At 39.2% G+C, this 24,402-nt stretch overlaps 1 protein-coding gene and 1 non-coding gene across 2 annotated transcripts in view; one reads left to right on the forward strand and one right to left on the reverse strand.

Annotated features, from left to right (window-relative positions):
* The window catches only part of HSD17B12 (hydroxysteroid 17-beta dehydrogenase 12), a 153,131-nt gene that overhangs the window by 92,364 nt on the left and 36,365 nt on the right, over positions 1-24,402 (forward strand). Inside the window, exons 4-6 of the mRNA XM_049779793.1 lie at positions 7,067-7,174; positions 19,059-19,123; positions 20,117-20,161. Of these exons, the coding sequence (XP_049635750.1) occupies positions 7,067-7,174; positions 19,059-19,123; positions 20,117-20,161 (218 nt within the window). The remainder of the gene's footprint in view (positions 1-7,066; positions 7,175-19,058; positions 19,124-20,116; positions 20,162-24,402) is intronic.
* Positions 15,475-15,581, reverse strand: LOC126019697 (U6 spliceosomal RNA). The gene has a single exon (XR_007499325.1). It is a non-coding gene; the product is annotated as a U6 spliceosomal RNA (small nuclear RNA).

A 24,402-nucleotide genomic window follows, 5' to 3' on the forward strand; every position in this document is an offset into this window, starting at 1 on the left:
CTAATGATCTTGAAATTAAATAGTGATGCAGCTTATAAATATTAAGAAAGAAAGGAATGCCATCATTTAAATTCACTTAACATGATGCTTTGGCATCTGATTTCAAAGATAAAGCATGATATTGCACATTGTAATAGAGATACCATAGCACTTGAAAGGTTAAATGCAAGCAAATTGTATCAAAGTAATACTTAACACCACTCTGATGGCTAGAAAAATACATCATGGTTTTTAATTATATATAGTAGATGTTATGTTAATAATAAAGTTAAGTTGCCTATGTATGGTCAACTTGGAAAAAAAGATAGTCAGCTGACCCAAAGAGGAAAGAAATACCTTAGTATTTAGAAAAGAAATGACATGGGATTCAGTCATCTGGTCGATACTAGCAGATAAAGGAAATAAAACATTCATAGAGACTTTACAGTTGCGTATTTTCATGTGCTATGACGTTGCTCTTCGAAGATTTCCAGAGGGTGGTCTGCCTTCTTCCAGTTTACACATAAGAAATGGAATTATTGAAGGAAAAGCTTGAGTGAGGAGTCCCTCACTCATGGGACATGCTTTCCTGAACAGATGGTTTTAGCTTGTGCTGCCATAGCAAGATGTCATACACAGTCTGGGCATCTTAGATGACAGCCATGGATTTCTCAGAATTTGGGCAGCTGGGAAATCTTAAGATCAAGTTCCTGTTTCTTCTGTTTTGGTGAGGGTCTTGGTCATAGCATGGAATTTTCCTCTTGTGTTTTTATGTATCCGTTCCTCCATATGTTGATAAGAAAGAAAATGCTGTCTTTCTCTTTCTCTATAAACAGTGGTCCTCACAACCTACAAACCCCTTCTAAATCTCAATTTATAAGGACAAAAATATTGAGCCCATAACACTCAGATTCCATATTACTAGCAATAACATCTTGGAATTTTAATGTAATAATGTTTCTTTTTTCTTTTTAATCTCAAAAAATGAAATTAAGATGTGTCCATTGGTAGACCTCCCATATCCTTAGATGTAGAAAATAAAGATCCTTATTTGAGATTTAAGGTATCTTATCCAAAAGTTTCCAGTACCTGATCCAAGTGTAGCTCTCAGGGCTTTCGAATGAATAGAAACTATCCATGTCCTGTTGCTACAAGTGTCCACTATCTCCTCTGCAATCTCTCAGGCCTTTTAAATGGAGTCAGGTGAATGAGTCCCTTTTAGGGCAAAACTATTATTTTTATTGAAAGACATAGAGAGTTTTTGGGGAGGATGGAGATAGGAAGTGTCTCACCCAGGGAGAGAGGGTGAGAGAATGGAGAAGATAAGTTTTGGGGGAGAAAATGAAGACAAGCAAAAGAGAGAAATAAGATAGAATCTCAGAAGGGAACCTTGTATTCTGTTAATTCCTTTAAATGAAAGTACAAAAGATTCACTGCATAACACTTTCTACATTTCTGAATATGGTCAAACATGTTATGAAATGTGAAAATGTAGGTGATTTTTTTCCCCCACACATGGCGATGTATTTATAAAGTCATTTTGATTTAATGAGTTTGGCTTTATGGAAGCTAAACTTGGGAAGCAGTGAATATAGTAGTATGTTCCCAGGAGTCAGTCACTCCTCCTCTGTCCCTAGTTTTCTTTTTCAGGACTTGGGAGAGCGAGAATTGTCCAGGACCAAAATAGCTTCCACCTCCACTTCCATGTCCCTGCTGTCAGCTCCAAGAATACTTAATTCATGAGAGGAGATGGTTTCTGAGGTTTCTTGTAACTCAGAAATGTTTGTCTTTCTGAGAGAATGATCACCCAAGCCATGCTGGGTAGATGAAACAATATTACAATTGACCTCCTGCTTTAAAATGCTTTGTAAAAGGCTGGAGCTATAGTACAGCAGGTATGGTGCTTGCCTCACATGTGACCAATTCTGGGTTTGATTCCTGGCATTTCAATGGTTCCTGGAACCACACCAGGAGTAATTCCTGAACATAGAGTTAGGATTAACTCCTTTGCACTGCCAGGTGTGACCCCAAAACCAATCAGTAAAATGCATAGTAAGTAGGAATTGCTGTATGTCACTCCGTTTCACATAGATATCTTACTAACATGTGATTTATTTCTGTCAAGTGAGATATTAAGATGTTGATTTTAGTTGAAATCAGCCAAGTCCGCCTAGATGTATTTAGTTGTTGAACAAACATTTGAGAGACCTCTCAAATATATGCCAAGCATTGCACAAGATGCTAAAAATACATAGATGGCAGAGAATGATCTACGTATTAGGAATGAAAGATGCCTTACGTCATAAAATATGGAAGGTACATCCTAGGGTTACTAGGAGACCCCTGAGAGAGGAAGTAACTTTACCTTAGAGGAGAAATGGGTACTGTCAAAGATCTCTCCCCAGTGACTGGTCACTAACCCAACTTGAATCTTAAGTGATAAAATGTTTAACTTGGAACTGATGAGGATGGCTAAATGTAAGAAATCTTTTATAATAAGTAGTACCTTACTCTTAGAGGGAAAGCAGATTATTTATTTGGAGCAAGTGTAGGGACAGAGGAGAATCTGTACTATTTTTCCTTTTTATTAATAGAAAAGTTATAAATAATGCAATGATTCATGTAGATTAGACCTTTCTTTTAGCATCCTCACATCAAAGATCTCCAGCCATCCAAGTGGAAAAGTGAAGGAAGACTTCTTAAGACCTAGGAAATGGTTTTGTTTAACAATAACTGTTATATTAAAAGGTATCAGTTTGTTGAGAAAAATGAAAATAATGGCCAGACCTAAATATATAGCTTTTCTGAATCTGTTCATGACCTTTCTAAATTTGAAACTGAAAAGGTTAGAAAACATTAATAATCAGAGGTGTTGAGTAGAATCTTAAGCCAATTTATGGGCATCGTTCCGTCTGCCATTTTCAAACTTGTCTTTGAACTAATTTAGATTTTCTGAATAAAAATCAGCAGTATGACTGTCAGGGTGGACATCCTGACTTGGAGCTGATAGACAGTTTGATTTTTGGGCCCCATCTGGATGTGTGCTTACTCCTGGCTGGCTTACTCCTGGCTCTGCACTAATGGTTACATTTCAAGGGTCTTTGTAATCATGCACTGCCAGGAACTGAACCCAGATCAGACGCAAGTCAAGCAAGTGCCTTACTCGCTATTCTGTCATCTCCAGCACCAAGGATGGTAATTTTTATGTAGCTCTCTAGTTGTAATGAATATGGTCTTTCCTACATTTCTTATGATTGTGAGTCTATGGTTTTCAATGGTCTAAGAGAGGGAAAGAGTATATGGTATCAAAAAGCTATTTCCTAGCATAAGAGTTCCCATAGTTTCATTTTTGGGGGTTATTTTTTGTTTGATTTTGGGCACCTAATCAGTGCTTAGGGATTACTCAGGGCTCTATACTCATGGCTCATTTCTGGTGAGGTTGGGGGATCATATGAGGTTTTGGAGATCAAGCCCAGGTCATCTACATGCAAGGCAAGTCTCCTACCCACTATATGATCACTGTGGTCCTTAGCATCATGTTTTAAAGCCCAGAACTGCCTTCATTTCTAGTGAGTTGATGGCCTTGAAAGGCTCATATATCATCAGACATTTGTTGTTATGGTTATTATTTTTTGTTAGAATGCCCTCTTGTCTGAGAGACAATGGGTTAAGAGCATCTCGATCAAGTAAAGAGTGAGAAAGCAGCTTGTTTGTAGTGATGTGATCAAGAGCTTTGGGTTGCCAGGTGCAGAGGTGAAAAGGAAGCTTGTATTGCGTGTGTGTATGTAATGGTCTCTTGTGTTGCAAGCGCTGGATCTTTGTGTTGGCGTTTACAACCAACAAATCCTTTTTCATCTATCTTGGCTTCTTTGCCAGAGTCAGATGAAGGGTAAGAGGCTCTGGGAAGTGGGAAGGCTTTCAAGACTGGGTTTCCTTCCTTAGTTCCTGAGAAAGCCAACTGTGTTTCTCCTTGCTCTTGTAGAACGCTCATCTTGATTGTCTGGTGGTTGCACAGGTCCGCAGTGGCATCTCCTATTTGACTCTTCTTACTTATGTGCTGCAGTTTCTGATTCACGCATGGTAGTGTTAGTGGTGAGCTGGACAGTTTTTGAAAACTGCCAGTGCCTGTGAGCCAGGGCTCTTTCCATAGCCAAGAGCAAGGATTCTCAAACTATGGCCTACAGGCCACATAGGGCCCAGGGAGGACATTTACCCAGCTCTCCGGGTGTTTTTGCAGCCACTGCCTGTTCTGCTTAGCAGCCCAGCCAACTTGTCTTGGGCAGCACTGTGCATGTGTGGGACGTGCGCTGCACTATCCGACTCCCCTCCTTCTCTCTGTCTCTTGATTCTTCTTCTCAGTCTCAAACTATGGCCCGCCAAAAGCAAGCCCAAAGTTCCCACTGAAATATCTTCATTCTAAATATTGAATTCCCATTTTATTTTTTTACTTCAAAATATATGCAGTGTGCATAGGAATTTTTAAAAGTATATTTTTAAGCTATAGTCTAGTCCTCCAACAATCTGAGGGACAGTGAACTGGCCCCCTGCTTAAAAATACCTAATCAAGGTATGTGTATATCACAATCAGGTGAAAGGAAATGCAAGGGGAATCTGTTGAATTCTTCTAGAGGAGCCCTTTTTCTTTGTCAAAAGTATGTAGCTGTGGAATGTCCCTTTCCCATGTTGGCCTGTGACTCACTTGTGAGTCTTAGAATGGTCAGATTCTCCTTTCAGGAGAGGAGCAGAAGATAGATCCTTTGTAACATTGATGAACAACTCAGCAGAACAGATCCAAGTTTTTATCTTCCCAGTGCTTCATTCTAGTGGAGACAGATGACCACAGCACACACATTCCTAAAATACATGTTGTGTTAGAAGGTGATGCATGTACAGAAGAGCCTAGTGAGGGACTAGAATCACAGGTGGGGAGAAAAAAGGTCAGGCCAAGCTTGGGAACCAGTGGATGAATTTCTTTGAAGGTCAGTCAATGAAGGCCTCTGAGGAGATGTTACCTCAAAGGTGTTTTGCTCAAAGAGCTAACAGAATGAGCATTCCAGGCAGAGGAAACAGTCATTACAAAAGCCCTGAGTATATTTGGCAAACATTCTGTGTGTAGATTGTCAGTGGGCCTCCATAGCTAGAATGGACAGCAGCCAGAGCATTGCTAGGTTCAGATAAATTAGATAGATTCAGAGGGGGAATTTGACTGTTCCAAAGAATAAGACTGGCTCTTATTCTCAGGAGATGAAACACTTCAGAGACATATGAGGAGACTGATGTGATCTGTTTAACAAACAAAGAATAGTCCATAGTAGAGTCAGTGAAGAAAAGTTAGGAGGAAAATAAATGTAGTGCTAACTGAAGCGTACCAGTGGTACCAGAAGCCATTTTGTTTATACTGTTGTCAGTCCAAGGAAAGAGGGTTAAATAATGTTTTCTTCTAAAAGATCATTATTTTTTCCCCAAAGCAGCATACTTATACAAGAGTCTGCAATATAAGTGTTTACCACATCTTGTGAAAAGTAGAGAACCAATTTGATTAAGCAGTTGTGAAGATGGTTTTATTACTGGGAATATGTCTAAGTGTCTATATATAGTGTACGTGTGAAGATAAAACCTTGCTTTTCCCCAAACAAATTAATTGAATCTCTAAGTAAATTTTTTACATTTAAGATCCCTCAACCTTTTGTGAGTGTTTTTCTTGCTTATGTGTCTATAATGAAAATAGCATTATTTCCTTGTGGTAAGTTCTAGAACCATTCTCTAAAAAGAAGACTCATTGGACCTGTTGGGAATTAATTGCTTCATAATCTCACTTTTTTATATTACATGTGCACATAAAGTAACTCATTTTTATTATAACAATGTGTACCTTTAATACCATATATCTTTTAGTTCCCTTATACTCCTCTCCATTTTATTGATGGGTTCCTAGTTAGGGTCAATACTTCTCATTGAGTGTTACCACAAGCCAAATCTCTCAGAACAGGTTCTTTCCTTTTAGACATAAATCCTCTTAGTTCAAGGACAGAAACTTCCTCTGTGGGTTAATGCTCTGTGATGATCCCTTATTGAAGTTAACTTCAGATGAGTTTTGTTTCTCTAGGGTCTTATTTCTGAGCCTGTTATTTCTATCGTCTCTCTTTGGACTGTTAAATAGTCCTATGCAAAGCAGAACTCTGAGGTCTTTCTTTTATTACTCTGTACCTAGGTTACCATGCACTTTGAATCTTTAAATGTTTAACTATTAAATAAAATTCTAAATTCTAATATATTCATTTTATTTTTATTTGAATAAATCTTAACTTTTTTATTTTGAAGTATCCTTTTAGATACTTTACAACATAAAAACTTATTCTAGAACTTATGAAGCGTCAATTTGCAATTAAAATCACAAAACCAGTGATATTTAAAGAATATATGACATTAGGATATGAATTGTCTTCATAATTTTGTGCTTAAGGGTCTGAAACGTTGTCACTTATTTATAGGAGGAGGACTAATAAACATTCAAGCACCACCTTGAAAGTTTTTTTCAGAAGGATTGTGTTGACTGTATCATCTCTTAGGTGGTCTCATGAGTATGCACAACCATCCTGTTTTTAATGTTCTATTTAAGGGAGAAGGGGGAAGAAATTGAGAGGGAAGGAAGTAGTTGAGAATGGGCAGCAAGAGGGACCAGTATCAGGGTCCTTGGGTATATTGATAATGTGGGGGAGTGTACAGCTATATATCCAATGCACAGTCTCAACAACACTGAAAACCTGAGATTCAAATTACAACCACCATACTTTCAAATGTGCATGTCAGGTGGCAGGCTGGGGGAAATGAGTAGGGAACTTGGGAACCCTGGTAGAAGGAAATTAACATTGGAAATGGGATTTGGTTTTAGAACACGGTATTTCTAAAACTATTCGTGACTTTGTAAACCACAGTTCTTTAAATTTAAAAACTTAAAAATTCTCAAATATAAGCCAGTAGGCATAAAATAAAATACATTTTCTATTAAATGGATAAAAAGTTTAAAGGATAATATTCTGATAGCTACATACTAATTTTTACTCTCTATTGTGTTTTCTCCTTCTAGAAGAGAAATTCAAAGTGGAGACAAAAACCATTGCTGTTGATTTTACATCAGAAGATATTTATGATAAAATTAAGACAAGTCTGGCAGGTCTTAACATTGGTGTTTTGGGTATGTATCTTTGCTGTACTTAAGATTTCTCTTGGGTTCATTATGTGACTTTACAATGACTGAATTTTCCTTTGGGATTTGAGGCATTCAGAATGACTAGTGAGGAAGAGGCATAGTGACTTGTTCATATAGTTGACATTAGAGGATTTTAATTTACATATTTGATTTAATTGTATAGTAAATAAAATTTAAATTGATTTTTAGTTTAATTATATATCATTGATTATTGATGATTTTGCAAATTTGTGGCTTATTATTTTATCACATTATCATTATAGAATATATTATTATTGATTATTGACTCTATTGCAAATTTGATTTTTCGCTACCTGCTATATTTTCAGTCACCCTCTCTGTGTCTGTTTAGATATGATTAGCATAATTTTCCTGACTGATCCATTTCTCTGATTAAGAATATGAAGGCTTAAAAATCTAATATTGTCTCTTGGGCTTTTGTCATCACACCCCACACTCTCTCACTATCTCTATTCAAGCCTTTCTGTAAAATTTCCCCTCTTGGGGCCGGGCGGTGGCGCTAAAGGTAAGGTGCCTGCCTTGCCTGCGCTAGCCTTGGACGGACCGCGGTTCCATCCCCCAGTGTCCCATATGGTCCCCCAAGCCAGGACCAACTTCTGAGCACATAGCCAGGAGTAACCCCTGAGCGTTATCGGGTGTGGCTCAAAAACCAAAAAAAAAAAAAAAAAAATTTTCCCCTCTTAACTTTATTTTAACCCCATGAGGTTTTGATGCACAAATGCTGTGTATCTACTTCTGTACTGTATGCATATCTGCATTCTATGCAGAAATGTGATAGGAACTCACAATCTTTAGCCTTTAACCAGTGTTTGTGTTCATCTCTCCCTCACCATGTTTGCATCTTTATTTAAACGTAGTAATTTACAAAGATGCTCATAAAACTGTCATTTCAGGTATTCAGTATTACAATACCTGTCCCACCATCTGTGTGACCTTCCCTCTACCAATGTCCCTCTCCAACAATATTGCTTGTTGCAACATATATCGCATAATGGTGTTACTGAAGTCGCTGTCTGAGTATTTGCTGAGCTGTTAAGATGCTAGTTGAGCCTTCTGAGCTATTGTTTTTGCTTATTGAGCCAGTGGACTTCTACATCACTTTCCCATCTAATTTTTCTCACTATTTTCACCCTAAACAGATGCCTTTACTGAGATGTGGAACAGTTAGAACTTGTTATGGAAGCGATTCACCAGATTTTAAAGGAAGAAATGAGCTTTGAAGTAACCCCTCATTCTTAGAGTCATTTCCAAAAGGAAATAGGACATTTAGTTCAGAAAAACTTTGCTTTTTCACTAAATCTCCTTATCCCTCTGCCTAAATAGATGTGAATCTGGTAATTGCCATCATTTCCTTTATTACTCTATAAAATGAGGCAAAGTAAAGAGAAAATGCCCTTTTAAAATGTTTTCTATTACGTTTATAAAGAGTGTTTTCTTTAAATACTCTTTAAAAATGCTCTTTAAAACTCAGTTTTCTTTTGGAGGACCCCAGCTCCCCTCTTCATGCCATAAAAGCTTGGTCTTTTATATGATTTCTATTTTATTTTATTTTATTTTATTTTATTTTGGTTTTTGGACCAAATTCAGAGATGCTCAGAGGTTACTTCTGGCTCTGTGCTTTGGGACCACTCTGGTGGGCTCAGGGGACAAGTATGGGATGCCAAGGATTGAATCTGGGTATACTGTGTGCAAGGCAAGTGCCTTACCAGCTGTACTAGCTCTCTAGCCCTTTTTTTTGGGGGGGGGAGGGGCACACCCAGTGACGCTCAGGAGATACTCCTGGCTATGGGCTCATAAATCGCTCATGGCTTGGGGGAACTATGAGACGCCAGGTGATCGAACCGCAGGCTGTCCTAGGTTAACGCATGCAAGGCAAATACCTTACCGCCTGCGCCACCACTCTGGCCCCTCTCCAGCTTTTTTATAATTTCTCAATAAGAGCATTAAGGCTAGTCAGACCCTTACATAGTACATTTGGAATTAACTTGACCTGCTTTCTTTCCCAGGTCCTCTCTCTCATTTTTTGTTTGTTTGTTTGTTTGTTTGTTTTATTTTGATAATTGGGTGAGGGTTAGGCCATACCTGGCGGCACTTTGGTCACTCCTGGCTTTGCGCTCAGAACATGGCTTTTGGCAGGCTCGGGGGACCATACAGGATGCAGGGAATCAAACCTGGGTACAACACAAGTTATCTGCCTGCAAGGCAAACACCCTACTGCTATGCTGTCACTTTGGCCCCTGGCTCCTCTCTCTTATCTCCTTCCCTTAACTGCCACTTCCCTACTTAACTATTGGAAAGCCAGCAGCAAAGGAAAAATAGAGGAGACAAGGTCAAGTTTTGCAAATTCCTCTCTAGTTCATGCACTATCCAAAGTTGTTCACAAGTTCCTCTTTTCTTTGCCTCTATCTGGAAGATCTAAGGCACCTTTACCATCTTCTCAATTATTGACTTTTCTCCACTTCCATATCAGCAGCAGCTCTGACTTACTAGTTGGTCTATCTTCTGCCCCAGCTTCTTCTCATAGGCTGAGGCACAGAGGAAGGGAAGTGGCACTGTGATCCCTCATGAAAAGGGACTGTCCTTGGAGAATAGCTCTGAGTTGTCCAGTTAACCACAGCTTTTCTTAGTTTTGTACAACTTCTGGCAGCTTTTCTCCTCTTAACAGGCCTAGACTGTGCAGCTGAAGTTGGAAAAACGTGGGGCTTCAGGTCACTGTAGGGTTGGCAGGATCGAATGTGCTCTATGGTTCTTTCCTGAGTGGGGACCTGGACCATTTGAGTTGTACAGATAGGTATGGTGGATAGGTGTGCTATGTGTAAGAGTCCAGGGCATAGAGCTCCCAAGCATTTTCCCTGCTTCTACAATCCCAGATTTGCCATTTCTGTTTGTCACTAATTAAGGGGAAGTTAGGTATGGAGGAGGAGGGTTGCTGTTCTAATAGCCCCAAAAAGGAATGATCAGAAATGCGGCTCAGCATCCTACAATGTACAGGGTTCTCTTCTGGCCAACCTAAAACATCCAGTCAAAAAATGGTGTGTTAGGGGCCAGAGACATAGCACAGCAGTTAGGACGTTTGCTTTGTACATGGCCAACCGTGGCTCAATCCCCAGCATCCCAGATGGTCCCCCATGCACTGCTACAAATGATTCCTGAATGCGGTCAGAAGTAAGCCCTGAACACTGCTGTGCGTCTCCCCCCGCCAAATAAAAAAAAATAAATAAAAAGAAGTGCCACTGTAATAAAACTGATGGATTGACTGTGGATTGAGATATCTACCTCTAATACAAAACCTGAATGTAGGTGTAGTTGGTTACATATCAGTCTGAAAAGAATTCCAACTCAGCTATCCATAGCCCTTTAATGTTTATCATAGCAATTTCATATGCATTATCTTATTAACTAGCTATACATTTAGTTTTTTTCCTATTCTCCACAACTACATACAAATCATAAGCTTTGCATAATTACTAACAACCATTAGCAGATAGTCTTATATTTATATTGCATTGAAATTTTAATTTGTCAATTTTTATTCTTCTTGGTGGGGGTTCGGGGGAGCATTAAGGGTATCCCCGAAGTGGTGCTTATTGGGTCTGGGACTTTCCAGTGTTTCTCAGCCAAACAGGTTCATAATTCAATGTGAGGCCACCATGCTGTTATGTTTGGGCCCTGCAGTGCTATTGTGCTTCAAGACTGCACCCAGCAATATTTGGGTATGTCAATGATTGACGTGCAACTTATTAGCCCCAACCCCTATAATATTGCTCCCAAGTTGTTGTTTTTTTTGGAGGGGGGAGTGGGGAGAGTGTATAGACAGCAGTTCTCAAGGTTACCTCTGGCTTTGCATCCAAAAATTTCTCCTGGCGGTTCTTGGGGTTTATATGGAATGCTGGGGACTGAACCTGGATCTACTATGTGCAAGGCAATCACCCTACACACTGTACTGGCCCTCACTCCAAGATTTTTGAAAAATCTGTTAAGACAGTTTTAGGAGATAAATATCTGACTAGGTTATATTTCAGCTTTAAGCTTCTATACTGTGGGTGTAACCCTCTATAACTTGTGGGGATGGTACTTTCTTTCTTTTTCGGTTTTTGGGACATGGAACACACCTGGCAATGATCAGGGGTTACTCCTGGTTCTGTACTCAGGAATTACTTCTGGCAGTGCTTGAGGGACCATATGAGGTTCTAGAGATTGAACCCGAGCCTGCCACTTACAGGCAAACACACTACTCATTATACTATCATTCTGGCCCCTCTTTTTCTTATTATATGTATTGCCCCTTTCCCTTTTCTCCTCTGCCAGAGCCCACAACTCCCTCTTCTCAAATAACCTAATTTATTCTCACTCCTCTTCTGCCTAGTGCCAGTGTAGTCTTTATCATGCTCTCTAAAATAATTAACATAATATTAATCTCTAGTAAGATCTAGCAGTTCATATTAAGTCATAGCAATGATTTTTTTCCCTACTTCCTATTATTGAAATCAGTAATGTTAAAAAGAAATATAAGCTACCAGATAGCCTTTTTTCTGGGCTATACCTGGCAGTGCTCAAGGGTTACTCCTGGCTCTGCACTCAGGAATTACTTCTGGAAATGCACGAGGATGCCAGATATTGAACCTGGGTCATCCATGTGCAAGGCAAAAATCTTACCAACTGTGCTATTTTTATTTATTTATCCAGCCCCTATACCTTTTTTTTAATTATTCACTCGAGGATATCATGCTGAGTGAAGTCAGAAAGAAAGGGTGAGATACAGAATGATCTCTCATATGTGGGACTTAAAGATACAGAGCAAGGTAGCAACATAGGTCCAAAGGCAATACAATGGGAGAATTTATCCACAGAACTGAGTTTGGGTTGGGAGGGAAATTGAGAGGAGGACCATTGGGGATCTTGGGAGGGAAGTGGGTACACTGGTGATGGATATGGTGTTGAAATTCTCTATATGAGAACTTATCATTAACAATATTGTCATATTCTTGGGCCAGAACAATGGCACAGTGGGTAGGGCTTTTGCCTTGCATGCAACTGACCTGGGTTCGATCCCCAGCATCCCATATGGTCACCCAATGCCAGAAGTGATAGCTGAGTACAGAGGTAGAAGAGACCCCTGAGTACAGCCGGTGTGGCCAAAATAACCAAACCAAACCAACCAAAACAAAAAAAAACCAATATTGTCATATTCTTAATGTACTCATTTAATACATTAATCAATAGAAACTGTTAAAAAAAAAGCTGATCATGTACAGAGGGACAGTTTTTGCATACATCAACTATATATAGCTCATAACATAAATAAATGTATGAATGGCATTAACCGCCAATATATAGTTGTGGTTGACAGAATGATTTTTCTAAATGATGAAGGGAATTGCTAAAGTCTTTTGCTACACAATAAGCATTGAGTTTTTTACAAGTGGTGAGAAAATAGTTGTGCACTATGTGAATTTACACTGAGAGGTCCTCAGAACTTGATAGAAGGCACTATAAGTGTTAAGCTTGAGAAGTTGGATTCCTGACTGTCCTGTAAAGTGAGTAAGCATCTGCTGTCTCCTTTGAGGCAAATGCCAAGAAACACAGGCTCGAGAAAACCTAACAACTCTAGCTATTTAGGGAAAATGGCAGCAGTGTTGCCTGAATAAGCGAACCGTGGATGAACAAAATGCCACACTGCTATAATGCTTACTGATGTGCCGAGGCACTCTCACGTGGGCCCCTCCTTAGGCCGGAGGCTTTGGCACAGCACATCACAGGCAGCTTGACTGTACACAGCCAAGGAGGTAGCCTTGGAGTTGAAGCATGCCCCAGATAATACACTTTTACATTTCAGACCCTTTTAACTTAAAAAATATTACACACTCTATCTTAGAATTAGGAAGAGAGAAGTCAATCCTCTTGAAAAAACAGTTTCTTAGCTTATGATTTATTTTCCAAGAAATTAGTCTTGGATACAAAGCTTGTACTCAAGCCTTAGATACTGTCTAGACCAAGTTTCCCCATCCAGATGCTCTTCAAGGTTTTTACCACTCAGAATATCATGGTTTATTTAAGTTGTAAAAATTAAGAGGTTCACTTGGTACAGGTCACCTGTAAGGCCATGCAGGCTTAGTCTGTTCAGGACTATTTATTAATTATTGACTTTCTTTATTACTGACTTTTTCTAAATATAGTGTCCACAATTTTAAGAGGCATCATTTTAATGACAACTATATAGATAGGTAATAAAGATCAGCTGATTGCAAAGAATAATTGATTACACAATAAGCATTGAGTTTTTTACAAGTGGAATTGACCTTATTCTCTCTTCTTCTTATGCCCTTGGTAAATGAATACTTGATCCACTGATGTACTTGGTGGTTTATTTTTTTTTAAATTAGTGTCCTGCCTTTCTCCAGCTGAATGCAAAAACAGTGTTTTGTCATCCTTATCAGGCAGCCTTGTAGATTATAGAAGGCACTTGGGAAGCAGCTCCAGTCTATTCTTCTCTTTGCAACCTATTGTTTTCCAGAATGTTCTGGGATGGAGAATAGTTAAATATTAGGAATCTCTATCCTAAAAGTTAGTTATAGCAAAGATAAATTCTTCACATCTTTTGTCTATTAAAATTTCAAAGTTCTCAACAAAGGCCCCCAAAGAGCCGTGAGATCCTCAGGGAAAGAACTAGTTGACTTCCAGATAGCAAATTCCTCGGTTTCTGACTTTATCGAGGTTAATAAATACAATGCTCAGAATGAGTTGGGTAATAATGAGCAACTTCCAGGCTCCAACTGAATGATATAGTGTGTAAGTGGTTTGGGGGTCTTTTAAATTTGGGCTGTATGTGAGAGCCCTGAGCAGAGATGAAAGTTGACAGCTGCCTCTCTCAGCACGTCTTTGGGTTGAACGAGGCAGCAGCCTGAAGAGCCAATCACGGCAAACAGAATAGGTACATGGTTGTTTCATTTTTTAATTCATATTTGAAGGCTCATCAGGGACATTATCAGACTAAATAGAGTGCTTTAGAGTTCCAATAGATGTGTAGAATGAGATTGGTTTTCTAAAGTGAGAATATAACTCAGGATTCAAATGTGTTTTTTTGTCTTCCTTTTACTCGAAAACCACTAATGGTATTAATTAAAGCAGAACCTTTAACATAAAACTGGGCAATTAGCTGTGATCTCAGAAATGTAAGGAGAACTATAATTCATGATATTGATAACTGGCTGTGATGTAACTACCAACCACATGCTTTCCCCAACTCCTCTTGGAGAATTACGTATGGCAAATCCTCTATAGTTTGATAATGAGGGCCGCACAGCCAATTATAACTAAGCCCTGAAAATGAAGTGCTCTGTTGCATGGCTTCTTACTTATTCTTCATTTTTCAATTTCTGATTAAAGGCATTGCAAATTTAAAGCCTTATAAACTCTCTCTTATTTAGAAATTGCTACTCCTAAGTGTCTGAAAGCTGTAAAGTTTGCAAAATGTTTCCCCTGGTGTTCCAAATATCATCTGTCAGAGGATGAACATGTGCTAGCCACAGCAATATGTTAAACGAGGCATAGGAGGAATTCTCTCTCGCGTCACTTTCCCAACTCTGTAGGCTCTAAGACTTGATCTACTTGAATGGAATAAAGAGGGTGGCAGGGCAGTCTGGATCAGTTGAATCCGTCTGAAGAATCATTCAAGTCTGGTTGCCCAGAGATTTCTCCTCTCTAACACAGGTCACAAGAATGAAATCGGAAGCCTGTCGGCTGTGCCCCAGCCCCAGCTTCTGGAATAGTTGGATGACAGCTAGGAACTGGAGGGTGTCACACAACCACAGCCCTCCCCCTTTTATGGTATTAGCATCTTAAGGAGGAGTGCAGGCCTAAGGAAAGGATATTCACCATGTTGGTTCATGTGTAGATCTGGAAATGAGGAAACAGGGTGATTGGGGTAGTCCCTTGCTTCTTGCTGGGGTCTCTTGGATTGTGACACTTATTCCCTTAATTTAAGCTTGTGATGGGAGAGCTTCCCCACTGCTTTGGAGCATATCCTATATTAAAGCTGACATTAAAAAATTATTTTTTAATTTAGTTTTTGTTGTGACTTTGTGTATTTGTGAGGGAGATAATCACCCAGCAATACTCAGTGGTTACTCCTGACTCTTTGCTGAGAGATCACTCTTGGCAGTGTTCAAGAGACGATATGTGGTGCTGGAGATTTAACTTGAATTGACCATGTGCAAGGCAAGCAATTTACCCATGTGTTATCTCTCCATTCTTTGATTTTTTTTTTTAATATAGAATGCTTCACGAATTTGTGTGTCATCCTTGTGCAGGGGCCATGCTAATCTTCTCTGTATCGTTCCAATTTTAGTATATGTGCTGCCAAAGCGAGCACTCCAGTCTTTAATTTTTTATTAAACATTTAAAAAATTATAATTTTGGCAATATGATTAAAATTGTATGTACGCTTATAGTATTGTCTAACAGAGTTACTGTATCAGTGTCTATGCCCCTCCCTATACCACCATTTTGTGTGTGTGTGTGTGTGTGTGTGTGTGTGTGTGTGTGTGTGTGTGTGTGTGTGTGGGCACACCTGGTGGTGCTTAGGGCTAACTGCTGGCTCTATGCTCCAAGATTACTCCTGGTGAATCTTGAGCCCATGTGCAGGTGCCTACAGTTGAGCCTTATTAGTTGCCTGCCAGGCAAGCACCTTCTTACCCATTGTACATTTCTCCTGCTCATCCAAACTGTTTATTTTTAAGTGCAACAAAGTGGAAGTATTTTCCAGTTCTATTTCCTTTAATGAGCTCTATTAGACTTCCCATATTCGCTAGTATTTGAGTATATAACTGTATGATGCATATAGTACAAATACAACTGAAATGTAAACTTGACGTTTTAGATTTGGAGATGAGCATTTTAAAAATTGTTACTGACAGGATAGTGCAGCCACTCATGTAGTTACCTATATCTATAACCACTGTGTTTGTTCCACTGGATTTTTATTTTCTAGTAGCTTGTTGTTTACTATAGTAACTCATGCCCCGCCCAGATACCAAAAATAAAATTTTCTGGTGAAACCATTATCTCTATAGCAACATTCAGGACCAGAGAGAGAGTATAGCTGGTAAGGCATTTGTCTTGTATATTCCGACTAGAATTGGATCCTTGGCATTCCTATGGCTCCCTCCCTAAGCATTGCTGGGTGTGCCCCCCCCCCCCAAAAAAAAAAACCTAAATCAAAAAATAAATAAATCCTCATTCTGGGGCTGGCATGATAGTAAGGTAAGGGGCTTGCATTGCACTAGGCCAACCTGGGTTCTATCCCCAGTATCCCATATAGTCCCTCAAGCATCACTCCTAGAGGGCATTCCTATGGTTCCCTCCCTAAGCATTGCTGGGTATGCCCCCCCCAAAAAAAAACCCTAAATCAAAAAATAAATAAATCCTTATTCTGGGGCTAGCATGATAGTAATGTAAGGTGTTTGCATGCACTGGGCCAACCTGGGTTCTATTTCCAACATCCCATATAGTCCCTCAAGCATCACTCCTAGAGAGCAACGCCAGGTGTGCCCCCCCAAATGTATGCAACATTTAAAGTTACCTCTGGATTTCTTGGGCTTGAAAAGGTAGCATATGGATACATGTACTTCATGGAGAGCATCATGAGTGGGGCTTGCAGTTATTAGTTCCTTCTTCCCACTGAAGACGAGATCCATTAGCTCTGCTCCTTGTCCACCACCTCATCTTCCCTCTCCTTTCCCCTGATACCTTGTTCTAGATCCATCCTTACTTCTCATGTCTGTCCACTTTGTCTCTTCCATTGGGCTCTTCTTCATTGCAGCAATGAGAAACTGAGTAGTTGGTGTTTCTTCATAGCCCACAGAGATAATTATTAAGATAGTGATTGAAATTTGAGAATATACAGACATCTTTTATTTCCAGAAAGATATTGTGGATTGTGTGGCAAGCATGTTTTGCAGGTCATGGAATTTAAAAGAAAAAAAATTTTTTTTAATTTGTCTCTGGTACCTTGCTTGAAGAATTTAAAGTCTTCACTAAGAATCAATATTTAATACCAGATTTAAAAATGCTGTCGCTGATAAAGGATTTTTCAACCATGTAAGTAAGGTTGGAACAGTTTGTGGCATATTTTGTTTGGTGAATTCTGTAATGCGTAAAAAATGGCATTGCATGTACCCATCCTTAATGAGATGAAATGACAATGGAAATATTTCCCGGACTTCACCCAACGTCAGTTTCTTTCCCAAGCTTTCTACCTGCCTTTTAGTTTATTGCTGCCATCTAGTGCCCACAAGTAAAATTACAAGTGGAGTTTCCTTTTCCAAAAATACAGCAACTATTTTGCAGTTTCTGGAAATAACTGTTGAAGAGCAACAATTGTTTTTCTCTATACTCTTTCATCATATCACTTTTCAGTGATTATTAGGCAGAGTCTGTGGTAAGCTCATATTCCAAAAGAAAATAATAAAGTAATAAAAATAATAAATAATAAAAATAATAAGGAAAATAATAAATAATAATAAATATTGGGCAATTAATTGCCTTGGAGGGTACTTTTTCCCATTAAGTCATGCACCCTCCTTTGAAAGGTCTGTTCTACCTTTGTTTTCTTTTTACCCTTATGTGTGATTTGGTATAACTTTGGATCCCTTGGCTAAGCTCCAAAAGAACATGACATAGCCAACTATTCCCAAGTAGTCTGGTCTGGCCTGGGCTGAAAACTCTAGGGCTTCTTGGGAAAAAGCCAGATTTATTCCTCTTTCGTCCTGAAGGCACAGCAGCCCACAACCAAACCCAACACACTATCACAACAAAGGTCCACAATTTGACCATATCAAACTGCCAAGTCACCAGATTTATTCCAGATCTATGGAATGGTGTAGGATCGTGCAGCTGCTTGATGCCTCAGAATGTTCATAGTGGTGTCAGTCCAGTAATATCACAGAGATTGTGATGGAAAATCATGCAAGTCACCAAGCTCAGTGAGCCTGAACAATAACACAGAAGGCTCAACTAGTACCAGCCACAGCCCAGTAGCTCCTTAGACAATGGCTTTAGTAAACAGAAATTACTACTAATTGACCCTTCTTGATCTAAGTTTTGATAATTCCACTTGCCTTTATGTCATAACAAATAATATGGACTAAATTTGTTTGTGCCTGAAAGAGGGCAGGGTGGGGTGGTGGGTTGGAAACTGGGGACACCGATGGAAGGAAGGTCACACTGGTAGTGGGATTGGTGTCTGAACATTTAAGGCCTGAAGTTTAAGGCCTGTATATGAACAACATAATAAATCATGATATCTGAAAAAAAATTTTTTTAAAGGATCCCCTATACATGATTCTGTTTAAGTTTTCATGTTCTTTTTTTTTTAGAGTGTGTCAAATTGATAGCCCATATTTGCATTGTGGGAGTAGATAGCTCTGGTATTTCACTTTGCTTGGGTAGTAGAGATAATCTAAAGGCTTCTTTTGTCCATGCAGCCTGCTCTGGAATCACTTCCCTGCTTATGTTAGTCTCAGGCTTCCTTCCTGCTGTGCTTTGGTAGGACCAGCACAGATTGTTGTCATCTCTGCTGCTTACAAAATTCCCAGATTAGGAGCCAGACATATAGTCCAATGGGCAGGGCTCTTAACTTGGATGCTGCCAACCCAGGTTCAATCCTTGGCATCCTATGTGGTCCCTCCAGACCAGGTGTGATCACACCAGGTGTGATCCCTGAGCACAGAGCCAGGAGTAAGCCTTGAGCACTGTTGGATGTGACCCCTAAACCAAAAAATGAATCGATTAAATAAAAGATATTGAACTACTAGATAACTGACCAACTAATGCTGTTGTCTTCTTTTAGTGAACAACGTGGGGGTATCTTATGAGTATCCTGAATACTTTTTGGAGGTTCCTGAATTGGATCGTGTAAGTTTTTCTTTGTATATTATAGAAACAGAATAAAGCTATGCAGTATTGGTGAGACAGTGAGGATAATAGTTTTTGCTCTGACGGCTGAGCCCAGCACTAAGCTTCATACCTTTGATCTGTTCCCTATACTCACATTCTTTTAGGAGAGTTGGAATGGAAGGGAGGGAGATCCAGACCATGTTTAGTCTCTTATTTTCTTATCCATGAAGGGCCAAAGATGTAGCTTAGTGGCAGATCATTTGCCAGGCACATGTGCATTCCTAAGTTTGATTCCCATCACTTCTAAACCTTAGATTAAAAAAAAAAAAAAAAGGAGAATCCTTGTTCATGAAATTATAGGCAGCTTCATTAGGGGTATTGGATGGATTGAATGAGAAAATATTTCTAATCTCATTTGTAATAGTCCTTGGTTCAATAATGAATCTCATTTTATTCTTCTTAGTTCTTTCAGATCACAACTCAAGTATCAGGATTCTAGACATCAGTTTAAAGCTCAAAATATGTTGACATTCAGAGAAACAATTGAGTTAGTAACCAGCTCAATTAAAATGAGATTTCCATCTTTGATGTATGTGTAATTCTTTAATAAAAACTAGAAAAAATATGTTAGAAACATGTAAATTTTGTAAGTTGTTAAAAATCTTAGGTTTCAGTATTTCTCCTTTCCATATCAGTTTTTCCAGGGCTTTACATATCAGTTTAGAACAAATTGCAGAGTGTTCACATTTATTTTGAAATTTCATGTTTCTTTCTGGTTCCAGATTCACTTACACACACATCTTAGATTCTGCATAGTAGCATGAATCGCTGCATTTAGTAGAAAAAAGTATTAGAACACTGAGAGCAAAATAAAATCTACCTACACCTCCATGTCTGCTCTTCTCTATAAGCTGCCTCTGCTCCCAGCATCTCTCTCCATCATCTGCATGTAAATGTAGTATGATTGTCTCCATTATCATCTATATAAAATTACCAATTTTTTTTTTGCAGACCATCAAGAACATGATAAACACTAATATTCTTTCTGTTTGTAAGGTAAGCAATTTCTTTATAAATATGCCATCCTCCTCTTTCTGTTAAAAACAAATGAAACAGAACAACACTGATACAACACTGGTTCATTTTGGTCAGTTTGTTAGTGATTGTTTTTAGGGACATAACTGGAAGTGCTCAGTGGTGTTCTGTGTTCAGGGATCATGCATGGCAGGCTCAGGGAATCATGTGGGGTTCCAGGGGATTGAACCCAAGTCGACCACTTGCAAGGCAAGCATCCTACATACTGTGTTATAGCTCTGACCCCAGGTCCATATTGGTTTTGGGGAGAACTTACAGAGTTGTTCGTCTTGTGAGTCTTTGGAAGTAGGAAGAATCTCATCAGAACTAGATGTTTGGTGTTGCCTTTCTTTTTAAAAACACTAAACATTTAAATTAAATATCTGCTCTCTGCAAAACTGTGATTTGCCCTAGGATTACTAATATTTAGACTGGAGATTGATTTTAAACTAGTTTCCATTTAGATACAGTTTCATCACTGATCAATTATTACCAGTTTGGATCCTTTGGGATGGTGTAAGTGGATGAGTTCAATACTGAAATACAGCACTGTAGGAGAAGCATAGGGCTATGGAGTAATGAGCATGGTTTTTTAGTGCCACCTAATAAAAGTTCTCTGGTTTCTGTAGTGCAAGGCACACCTTCTAGCCATGTCACTTGAATATGCTGACAAGAGACACCAAAGTATCCCATACACCAGAAAGACTCGTTAGCAGAAGTGCATGTCTGAGCCTCACTCTCCCTTAATTAATTAATTAAATTTTTGTTTTTGGGGCCACACCCGTTTGATGCTCAGGGGTTACTCCTGGCTAAGCACTCAGAAATTGCCCCGGCTTGGGGCGACCATATGGGACGCTGGGGATTCGAACCACGGTCCTTCCTTGGCTAGCGCTTGCAAGGCAGGCACCTTACCTCTAGCGCCACCTCACCGGCTCCACCCCTTAATTTATTTTTATTTTTAATTATTTTTAGTCAATTTCTTTATTTGAAAATTCATGATTTACAGAGTTGCTCACATTGTCCTTCAATGTTCCAACACCAAACCCATCACAGTGTAAGATTCTCTCAATCATTTTTCCAAGTTTCCCAAGCTCCTCCAAGCCTGCTCCTTGGCAGGCACAAATAATATACTTAATATTGCTTGTTACAAATAGAAAAATACTTGTTTTAGAGAAAATTAGTTAAAATTGTCATCTCGAGGGCCAGAGAGATAGCATGAAGGTAGGGTGTTTGCCTTGCATGCAAAAGGATGGTGGTTTGAATCCCGGCATCCCATATGGTCCCCCATGCCTGCCAGAAGTAACCCCTGAGTGCTGCCATGTGTGATCCAAAAACCAAAAAAAAAAAAAAAAAAAAAAGTAAAATTGTCATCTCGAAGTGGGATGTCCAATTTTTTTGTTGTTGTTAATTGAGCGTTCTATTGTTGGTTTTATTTGTTGTACTTATGTGACTTTTTTTTTTTTTGGGGTTTTCAGCCACATCCGTTTGATGCTGAGGGGTTACTCCTGGCTAAGTGCTCAGAAATTGCCCCTGCCTTGGGGGACCATATGGGACGCCAGGGGATCAAACCGCAGTCCTGATCCTTGGCTAGCGCTTGCAAGGCTTACCTCTAGCGCCACCTCGCCCCCCCTTTTTTAAATAATACCTTTATATAAGCACCGTGATTACAATCATGTTTGTAGTTGAATTTCAGTTATAAAAAATGAACATTCCCCCTTCACTAGTGCAACATTCCCACCACCAATGCCCCTATCTCCCTCCTCCCTCATCCCCTTGCCTGTATTCGAGACAGGCATACTACTTCTCTCACTTACTACCATTGTCCTGATAGTTGTCATTGTAGTTATTTCTCTTAACTGCACTCACCACTCTTTGTGGTAAGCCTCATATCATGATCTGTCCTTCTAGCCCTCATCTCTATTGTCTTTGAGTATTATTACAATAATGTCTTTTATTTTTCTTAAAACCCATAGATGAGTGAGACTATTTTGTGTTCTCTTATTTTTTCATTTTATTTATTTAAAGAAAATGCATCACATAGTTGATCATAATACATGTGTTTCCAGATAATTGAAAGCAAAATTATTGAAAATAAAATGAAAGAGAAGGAAAAAAAGAATGTAGCAAGCACATTTGTTAAATTTATCTCCAAATGAAATTATTAATACATTGGCAAAAGGTTTAGGTTATTGTTAGCTGTTCATTCTGCTAAATTGGAGTGTTCCTATAGAGACAATGGCATCAAACAAATGACATTGTCCAGAAATTCAAAGCACTTTTCCTGATATTACGACTTTCAGGGGTATGCACTTAGCTCCAAACCTCCTGGAAGAAGGAAGATACGTGGGGAGCGTACCTGCACTCACTCCAAAAAGCCCTGGTGATATCAGTACCAAAACCAGCATACCTGAAGTTTGGTCAGATCAGTGTCTCCAAAGGAAATCATAGAGGGTCAGTGATGAGACAGGACGTTGGGAAAATGGTGATTCTGGCTGATGGAGGCAGCAACATGACTTTGGCAGAGTAGGAGCTTGGCCCACCCCCCTCCCAAGATGGCCAGCCTTATTCTGCATGGGCCAATATAGCCATAATCTTTAATGGCTTGGTTTACATCTTGTTTGAGAAAAGAGTTTACGGATCTGGCCCAGTTCAAACAGGACGACTGCCTCCCTTATGTTTAATGTCTCCCTTAAGTAAAATTCCATACCTTGAATTCATACCAAAACAGCAGAAATACTGCCTCTGCTAGAATTTCTATGGGAGGTATCAGATACTTTCAATGTGAACAACTGATAGAAAGCCAAATTCATTTCTAATAACTCCTGTGTACAAGTTTATTTAAGGAACTCAAAAGACTTTAACTCAAAGTAATTAGAATGGACCATATCAATTCAAATTAGAACTTGTTAAATTTTACATTATGTCTAGTCTTGCTTCTTTTTAATGTTAAATGGGGAGGGTTAAGGAAGGATTCTTATGGACCAACAGGGAATTAGCTCATGTGGTAGAGTACATGTCTTGCATGTGTCGTGTCATGCCATGGGTTCTGAGTTCGATCTCAGCACAGCATGGTCTCCTGAGCATTGAACTGCTGAGATGTGACCATCTCTCACATGAGTGACTCCTGGTTACTTCCACACTAAGGGGGGATGGGGTTACATTTATTTAAAAAAGATTCTTTTGTTACCATGTCTCTGAGAAGCATGATTCAGGAATTATTCCTGGCAGTTCTTGGGGGATCATATGGGATTTGGGGGATCAAATTTAGGTTGGCTGCCAGCAAAACAAATGCATTATTCACTATGCTTTCTCTCCTGGCCCTGTCCAACTATCTTACCTGTTTATGCCTTTCCTGTGTTGCTCACATTTATTGATTTTTTTTTTAATTTGGGGGCTTTGGGGGCCATGCCCAGTTATGCTCAGGACTTACTCAAGGTTTTGCATTCAGAAATCACTCCTGATGGGGGTACTAGATATCAAATCCAGGAGCACCGTGTGCAAGGTGCCCTACACATTGGTACTATATTGCTCTGGCCATATTAGTTTACTCTTTATGGTGTGTTAGCAGTTTGGTTAAGTCCCGTAAACCAGTTTTAACAAAATGAAAGTTACCCTTTGTTACTGGCATACCAAATGGCATTTGGTAGCTGACTGTGTGAAGCTTCTTTAGATGAAATCATTGAGAAAATAGCAATCAATATATGGAACAAATAGTCACTATGTCTTTTGCTCATAGTCTAGGTTTTTGCTCACGTATGATTCAGCCTAGTTAAGATTCAATTTCTAACAAGCAGATCTTTGAGTAGATACAGGACAAGAACCACAGCACTAAGCCAATGATATAAAACATGAGCGGTTTTATAGTTGCTGTCTTTGGCATTGTATATGAGTGAAATCACTTTACATTGATTATACAAGACTTTAGGTAAATTAAATAACTCCATAATTTCCTAGTTAGATGACCCTAGCAAGTTACAGACCCTTGACACTTTGAGCTCTGCCTTCCACCTCTGCCACCCCTGTTAAGGATGGTAATTCTCTTTATCTCGTGGAATTGTTTTGGAAATCAAATAAGGTAGTAGATATAAACCTCTTTGAAGATGCTCTGATCATAGAAAGAGCTCCGAAAGATGCCACTGTAGTTTTTTGTTGTTCTGGTGGTGGTGGTAGTGGTGGTTGTTTTCATTTTTTACAGCCTCGATTTTATTTACTCTGGGAGGGTG

The sequence above is a fragment of the Suncus etruscus genome, chromosome 9 (assembly GCF_024139225.1).
Source record: "Suncus etruscus isolate mSunEtr1 chromosome 9, mSunEtr1.pri.cur, whole genome shotgun sequence".
Taxonomy (NCBI): domain Eukaryota; kingdom Metazoa; phylum Chordata; class Mammalia; order Eulipotyphla; family Soricidae; genus Suncus; species Suncus etruscus.